At 51.7% G+C, this 8,582-nt stretch overlaps 1 protein-coding gene across 1 annotated transcript; it reads left to right on the forward strand.

The window, feature by feature from the left end:
* Positions 1 to 4,945: 4,945 nt before the first annotated feature.
* FOXL1 (forkhead box L1) lies at positions 4,946 to 8,082 on the forward strand. Its single transcript, XM_090259873.1, has one exon. The coding sequence runs from the start codon at positions 5,110 to 5,112 to the stop codon at positions 6,130 to 6,132; it is 1,023 nt and encodes a 340-aa protein (XP_090115999.1). The 5' UTR covers positions 4,946 to 5,109; the 3' UTR covers positions 6,133 to 8,082.
* The last annotated feature ends 500 nt before the right edge of the window (positions 8,083 to 8,582 follow it).

Genomic DNA, 8,582 nt, shown 5'->3' on the forward strand with positions numbered 1-8,582 from the left:
CCTCCGCTCACCAAGACGTTTGAAATGTTTGCTTTTTGACATAGGCATGTGAGGAAGGGGGTGGAATGTTTTAGGGAGCTTGGAAGGCTGCACTGCCCCAGTCAGGGGATGGTCACTGTGCCTGGGAAGACGCCACCGCCTGGACTTGTGCAAGCCTTTCTCTTGCTTTTGCAATATGCCTGCTGTGCCGCAAAGATAGAGACCCGTAGCTTGTGTAGAGTCTGAGCCCCGAATGTGTCTCTGGCACTGTGGTTTTCCAGTGTCAGGCTTATGGGGGCTTCATCCTGGGGCTGTGAGGGTGTGGAAAGCTGAAGTGGAGGGGAGGGAATGGGTTGACAGATTGATGAGCTTGCTTGTATTGCAGGTCCCTTTAAGGGAATGGACTTGGGGAGCATTGGGAGGACAGTCTCTGGTCTCCTGAGCCTGGGGTACATATTTGTGCTCAGTCCATGCCCACCCAGGCTGAGAGGTCATGGAGGCCAGAGAGACCCCTCTGACCCCTGACTTTGTGGCCCTTGCCCCTGGGTCTTCCCTTTCCCAGCAGCCCCTCTGGGCTCTCTCTGCCTCCATGTTATTTTTGTAGGCGGGCTCCCCAGCGGAGCCTCTTCTCTGAGCTGAGTCCACATACACCAGCTCAGGCCCTCCACATGGCCCATCTGAGGGTTCCTGTGACTGGGGGCTTGCTGCCTCTAGCTCTCTGGGCTCAGTTCTCAACTGAAAAACAATAGGATCATCGAATAGGGCTATTGTGAAGATTAACGAATCCAACACACAATATGAAAGTGCTTCAACAGGGCCCAGTTCTAGTAAAGATGCACTGTTAGATGTTAGGATTTACCTGGATAACAGAAGAGAAAGGATTCTTTGGTCTCAATTAACTGCATATATCGGGCTAAACTGCTTGGGAAGGGCAGTGTGTGTACCGTAGCTGCCTCTTTTTAGACCCTTTAAATCACTTCTGGGAACAAGCTGAGCTCTTAAAAAATCAGTAATTAGGAAAATCTCACCCTGCTCTCTGGGCTTCATTCAGCATCAGCTGACCAGCCAATGGCTACTTTCATGTCTCAGTCCCCACCTCACCCCCACCCGCTGCAGAGAAGCTGCAGGAGACCCTGCTCCCCAGTCCTTTTAAAGTGGGAGAGGAGCAAAGGAGAGGGTCATCAGTGTTCTATTGGGTGTAAGTGAGGACTCCTCACTTTAAATGCCCCAAATCTCCCAGCTCTGGTGGTCCTGAAAAACCTCTCTCTTTACCCCAGGCACATCTCTGGGAGCCTCTTGTGAGCACCTGCAGTGGTCAGACCTCAGAAAACCTGCTTTTGGAGGAAAAAGTGTGGTTTCTGATTTCTGTTCTGCATTTACTTCCCCTGATGTCTCAGGGTGCTCTATGCCCAGCCTCAGTTTCATCATCTATGAAATGGGCCAGCCTCTCATATTTTGTAAGTGCTGCAAAGGTTCTCAAGAGAACTGCCACAGGGCCCTTAGCATCCGCACACAGCGGCAATTATAATGAGATTGTTTTTCTGGCTTTGCAACAGTCTCTCAAGGAGGACCTGGGATGAGTTAACTTCCTGGCCTTAGTTTCTGACTCTGCAGAACAAGAACGGTAAAGATTTGTTTCTTAGGGTTGCTGTGAGGATGGAGTGACCCAACGCAAGGAAAGCACTTAGACCAGTGCCCGCGTATAATGGCCTCCAATACATTTATTCCATCATCCATTCCAGTGTTTTCAGGATGTCAGTAAGGTGTACCGGCTGAGTAAGTCCTGCATCTTTCTGCCCTCGGTCTTCCCACACATGGTAGGATCAAATCTGTTAAATGTTTTCACACTTAGAAAGTGATGCATGCATTTGGAGAGATGGCAGAGATCATCATTAACTCGACTGTCTGCTTTTTAATTTACTGGTGGAGCAGAGGAAGGGTAGATGCCCCTGGTTGTGAGCAGGCAGTGATTGGAGCTCATCTCACCCCTTCAGTCTTTTTCTGAGGCCTCTTTGGTGCTGGTTGGTGCCTGGCCTTTGCCCTGCCTGCCCAAGGAGAAGGCTTTCTCCTGAAAGGTGGGGGCTGGAACGGTACTGTCTGCTTTCATCCCACGCTGAACCCGATTTCTGCTGAGGCCCCAGAATCGGAAGGGCTATGATCGGTCCCGGAGCATCCGGGCATCTCAGGGCTTGCCTTCAGGCCGGTAGAAACGCTTGCACTGACTTCAGAGATGAACGCGATTTTCTGGCATCTGAAGACTTATGAACCTACAGGAAACTTTCGGTGTCTCCACCTGGATGTCTGGGACACCCATTCTGCCCGGGCTATCTCCTTGGCTCATCTGCCGCCCACCCTTACCCCCACCCGGGCCTCTGCTCAGTCCTCTCCGATAGAGCTTCCGCACGAGGGCGCATCCGCTCCCAGACGTCAGGGCTTGTGCCTTGCGCTCCCCGGAAATATGCCCCAGCGCAGTCCTTTCTATCGCAATGATAAAATCTCTTCACCTGGGAGCCAAGGATTCGTCTTTACGCGGGACCTGGGTTGGGACGCCAGGCTGGGGTTCTATGGCTGCATCCTTTGGGAAACATTGCAAACTTCAGCAAACGCGCGGTGCTGGATGTGTCTCTCCACACCGCGACGAGAATTCGGGTGTTTCTTTTTTCCTTTTTTTCCCCCTTTACTACCAGTGCCCCGCCCACCAGCCGCGCTGTCTCCGCCTGCGTCCGGCCCATGCCCAAATTGGGTGGTGTTTATTATTGTACGAGTTCAAGCTCAGATTTGCCTTGGAGTTTAGAAGAAGCGTCGCTGCGGCGCGCCTTTCAGGAGAGGCAGGGATGAGCGTGTTGGACTCCGCGTGCTCGGGAAGTTCCATGAAGGACTCAGGGTGCGGAGATGGGGGGGGGGGGGTGTTGCGTAGTGACATCCGTTTATCTCTTGCTCTGGGTCTGTTAGAGGCTGGAAACCGAGCTGGATGGAAACTTGTGCTTGCTGGGGGTGAGCTGACCTGGAGAGGCTGGGGAGCCCCGGGGACTGTGGGACCGCGGGTTGCAACAGCGCGGCATTGAGGTTCTTTATTTCCGCTCCGGAGTCGAAAGGGATGCTCTAGGAAGAGCCAGAGAACCAGAGATCTAGAGAGGGGACAGTGCCCCGCCCCCTCCAGGCAAGAAGGCCACCTTCAGACCTAGGCCCGGGTTGGCTAGGCCAAACGATTGGCCTCAGAAATCCAGCTACCTGGACAGAGGCTTGGAGGTGTCCCTGGGCCTGGCATGCCTCTCCCTCAATAAGTACCTGCACCCAAACCGGTTTTTCGACGCTGACGTCACGTTCTTTTCGGTATTTCAAATGTATCCGTTCCTTCGCAGGCTCTTCAGAATCCCCAGACTTCTGGAGATTCTCCTGAGCACTCTCAACCAGGCTGCAGCATGGTGTCGCCTCCCTGTGACAGCCGCAGCAGCGGCAGCGCCCCACTCCACCCTCTACCCCTTGATGTTTGTTGGGTACCTCTCTCCCCATTCTAGTGGGAGACAGATGTGGGCAATCTCTACACCCACCTGCCTCCCCACCCCTCCCTTTTCTCTTTGGCATCGGGGCCGATTTACTCAATGAAACGCTACTTCAGTTATCCTGAGTGCTTTTTTTTTTCTTTTAGAAAATATTCATCAGAGATCATAAACAGGAACTAGTCACGCTACATGCACCCCTTCCTCCCAATGCGGTGGAGTGAGGGCAGAATCACATCCAACTGAACCAGCATCACGCAGGGTTTTTGATTCAAACTCTGACGTGGCTAAGTGTAAAATGCATGAGGGTAGGGGGGTGCTTGCACCCCAGAGTGAGTGGGTGGGTCGGGGGAGACCAAGCAGGCTTTGCAAATGCTTAATGTAATCACGGGCCAGCTGCGTGCACTTGTAAAGTTGTTATAACCCCCCTCCTTGTTATAAACAGGAAAGCGCAGAATATAAAGCAAGGGACCCGCATTCACAAATACCAGTTCTCCCAGCTCCAGCTGCCAAATTCCCCTTTTATGGTGTTTCTTGCTTGCAACCTCAGCCCCATCAGAAAGACCTTAGTTTCTCTCCGGGAATTCTCCAGTCAGGTTTATTTTGAAACTTCTCTCAACTGAGCTTTGGACCAGGTAACCCCTCCTTCTTCAGCTCCCCAGCACCAAATGCGTCCATTTCGGGAACAATTAGGCTCCTGAAATCCCCTTCCCCGGGTCCCCAGGGAGCCCTGGCAGTCGACACTTGCTGCCTCTGGGAGTTTAGCCACCTAGGGAAGACCCTAACTCCTACGGGGCACGCCTAGGATCTTTCCAAGGAGGACTGCATCCTTTTCTCATCAGACTCCCAAACCTCTTAGATTGTGATGCCTCTCCCCACAACATATGTAAAAGCTTTCAAAGACCTAAGAAGGCATTTTGTGAGTTTGTGCCATCTCTATGTCTCTATTAAACCGGGGAGAAGAAAAGACCTTTTGTGGGAGGCGCGGGTGTTGCGGGGCTCCCCTAGGTCAGCGGTAAAACTTACCCCTTCGCCCCGCCCCCCATCCCCACCTCTCCTTCCTGGCCCTGCAGACCCCGCTCCCAACCACCACGGTCCACATCCTGCCTCACTGACTGTGTGTGCTTACAGCGTCAAGGGGTGGACGTGATATTTCAAACATCAGATCAGTGCGTTTATATATTGGGTGCCCGGAAATTTTTCCAAATAAACACAGCTTGATTCAACTTGGGTGGGCGGACTTATCAACAGACTAATTCTATAAACAAATGAAGGAATAGCCCTGAAACCGATTGGCTGGTATCAAAAAGACACGTGGAGAGAAAAGCTTGGAGTTTTTCAGCAATGAAATTTTAATTAATGTGGGTGGGCTGAGAACACAACGACTGTTTATCATAGACAATTTATTTTCCAGCGCTAAGTCAACATATAATAGCAAACTTACAACAATTATTTAACATTTTAAAGCCATGAAGAAGGGACAGAGCGTGGAGCGGCCCGGGAGAGCGGCAGAGCGGGAGGCAGACACTCGGCGGGCTCCCCGGGAGGGCCCTAGCGGCGCGGGGTGCAGTCCCTAAGCCAGTCCGGGTCGCTGGAGTCGCGCGGAGCGCACCGCCGGCTCACGCTCGCCATGAGCCACCTCTTCGGCCCCCGGCTGCCTGCTCTGGCCGCCTCGCCTATGCTCTATCTGTACGGCCCCGAGAGACCCGGGCTGCCTCTGGCCTTCGCCCCCGCGGCCGCTCTGGCGGCTACAGGACGGGCGGAGCCCCCGCAGAAGCCGCCCTACAGCTACATCGCGCTCATAGCCATGGCAATCCAGGATGCGCCCGAGCAAAGGGTCACTCTCAACGGCATCTACCAGTTCATCATGGACCGCTTCCCCTTCTACCACGACAACAGGCAGGGCTGGCAGAACAGCATTCGCCACAACCTCTCGCTCAACGACTGCTTCGTCAAGGTGCCCCGCGAGAAGGGACGGCCGGGCAAGGGCAGCTACTGGACGCTGGACCCTCGCTGCCTGGATATGTTCGAGAATGGCAACTACCGTCGCCGGAAGAGGAAGCCCAAGCCGGTCCCCGGGGCCCCGGAGGCCAAACGGTCTCATGCCGAGACTCATGAGCGCGGCGTAGAGGCGCAGCCCGACGCGGGGAGCCAGGAAAGGCGCCCCGGCCCCGAGACCCCCCTCCACGAGGGAGCGCCCGCGCGCCCCTGGCCCCTCAGGAGAGGCTCCTTTACGTCCGCGCCTCTCTGCCCCGGGCCCGAGCCCCCAGAGCAGGATGCGGGCGACGTCCAGGTCGCAGCGGCAGTGGCGGTGGGCCAGCAAGCGCGCACGATGGATGGCTCGGGGTCCCCTCCGCGCCCCGCCTCTCCGAAGAGCTCCGACAAGTCCAAGAGCTTCAGCATAGACAGTATCCTGGCGGGACGGCAAGACCAGAAGCCAACTGCAGGGGCCGAGCTCCTGGGAGTTGCGAAGCAGGGGCCCGGCGGCTCTCTGGGCACCTCACTTCTTGCCACCTCCACTAACCTCCGTCCGCCTTTTAACGCTTCCCTAATGCTCGACCCGCACGTCCAGGGTGGCTTTTACCAGCTCGGGATCCCTTTCCTCTCCTACTTCCCTCTGCAGCTCCCCGATACTGTGCTTCACTTTCAGTAAATCGAACAGTGGAGCCGCTCTTTACCCTGCCCAGGTCTGAGCTTCTTGTGAGCCAACACGGCTCCCACCGCTGGGGGAAGGATTCACGTTTCCTTTTTTTAAAGATCTTTCTCTTGGCCGAGGTGTGGACCTTGGAAAATGTTTCCAACTTATGTGCACGGGTGGGGAGGGGCCTTCTTGGAGGGACGTTCCGAACTGAACCGAACCGGACCGGACATCTTAGGATATTTAACAGATCCTGCCGCGTGGGAGTTGGGCATCTTAGATCTACTGGGCGAGCAGGAGAATTCCTTGACCTCAGGTCAGTTTAAAGGTGTGATCTTCTGCTGGGCCAGTCATCACAGGTCCTTCGTGTCAGGGGCACGTGCAGGCCCAAACAACCCGAAGGCAGGACAGAGGGAAGAAGTGTGAACCTTTCAGTCTGAGAGCTCCCGGCTTACCACCTCCAGCTCTATTGTCGCTGTGACTCAGGCCTTGGCTTTCACCCGTGGGAGATGGGTGTTCACAGCTGGGTTTGTCCCTGAAGTCCAGTTGGGGGGATGCCAAGGGTGACCCTGTTTTTCAGGTTCTTTGGCAGATCGAAAGCCTGGCGAAGATTCATAACCAATGTCCAGGTGGAAGATGAGAAACCACATTTTTATTTTAAATAGAGAAATTTTCTTTTTTTCTTTCTTTCTAGACAGTAAAAGAAAACCTGTTCTATTCTTTGGCTATGTACTTGATTCTTTTTACTTTAACAATTGCCCTGTGAAAACATTTATATTAACAACTGTTAAGAAAGTGCACTCTATATAATATAGCATTAGTCACTAGCCAATACACTTGTTCTCCAATGCATGTTACCAACAATAGCAGTCATCCTCTCTCTGCTTTTGTTTTGAAGGGATCAAAGATTTCAGGGGAGATGGGAAGTGTGTGAAGGGGAGAGAAGATGTCTCAGACAACATAAGATTTTTTATTTCCATGTTTGTTTTCAAGATCTAGGTTTGATTGTTTTTACATTTTCCAGAAATGTGTAGTAAAGGACTACTATGCATAAAAAGAGTTGAGTGAAACAAACACATGAAAAGCAGGTAGAAGGAGAGATGTGTTAGGCGCGGGAGGAGTAAGGGAATTTGCTGGTGTCTGCTGGAGGCTGCTCTCTGGGCTCCCTGGACCCCAAGGAACAGAAGGCACAGTGGGAGGATTCTTTCGGACATTCCCAGCCCACAGCATCTCCATCTGCAACCTGACCCCAGCTCCTCCCTCCAACCCCTGCCAAGCAGACCCAGAGCCTGCAGCTAAATAAACCCATTATGGAGGTGACTAGAAGTCTGGTGGGAGGGGTGGGCCAAAAGGCAGGGGTCTGCAGCAAAGATCTGGTTAAGAAAATTGAAATTTTCACAGTCTAGTTCAGCTTGGAATGTTTGGCAAATGCATCTGAACTCTCAGGATCTGTCTTTGGGTTGTCTTAGGGGTTCTGAAACTTGATTTTCTTAACCTCTCAGTTACTTTAATTTTATCTGGTGTAGGAAAGGCACAGTAAGTCATGAGTTCTTGGAGGGGGGCTGAGATAGATACTCAAACTAACTTTTAAATAGTTTCCAGGACTTATATAAAACTGAACACAAACTTTACATCAAGAGAGCCTGTTGACTAGTATGTTGGAAAGGACATTTAGGACAGTCACAAGGATTTCATAATTAGTAGGCACAGAGTTGACTTTCTGAGAATTAATCTTTAAAGCCATGTGCTACTAGCTCATAAATGTTTCCTGGACGGCACTACCCAGGCTGGTGGAAATGCTTCAGTGAGCTGCAGAGTGGCCTTGACTTGAAGAACTTGGATGAGATTTCATTGTGGAGGTCTAGGCTCACTGTAATGAATTTAAAATGTGGTGGAAGGGCTGCCATTGGCTATTTTGTTATCCCAGCGTCTCAGCCTCTTTGAATAAAGTTGTTTTTTCATTAACCTCTCAGTGACTGGCTCAGTGGATTATGGGGTGGGGGGGTGAGGGGATGGGGGCGATAAACAAACACTGTAGTAGGAAAGAGAAGACTGGGATTCTATTTGGATCCCATTTCAGGGGCCTGAGCAGAAAACCCCAGGATTAGTAGATACTGCCTAACTGTCAAAAAGTAACATGAAAATTCCACTGTTTGATAGGAGATGTTTTGATTTTTTTTTCTTTTGTGTATGTGTGTGTTTTCATTTGCTGTCTTGTTTTGTTAATTTATGATGGCTCTTTTCTGGAGAAGCCAATAATCTAATACTGCCATTTAAAAAGGATGATATTTTAGAGTTACAGTTCCAAAACTATTAATATCAACATTACTTTTATGTCACAGAAAAAAAAAGGCACAAGTGTGTATCTATGTTGTAAGGAGGTTTATCCATACACAAAGAGAAATTCTGTTACCTCATCCCCACATTCACCTGGTTTAGGAGAGCCAAGAGGAATGGACAGTGGG

The sequence above is a fragment of the Furipterus horrens genome, unplaced genomic scaffold, assembly GCF_987537825.1.
Source record: "Furipterus horrens unplaced genomic scaffold, mFurHor1.1.pri manual_scaffold_13, whole genome shotgun sequence".
In the NCBI taxonomy this organism is placed as follows: Eukaryota; Metazoa; Chordata; class Mammalia; order Chiroptera; family Furipteridae; genus Furipterus; species Furipterus horrens.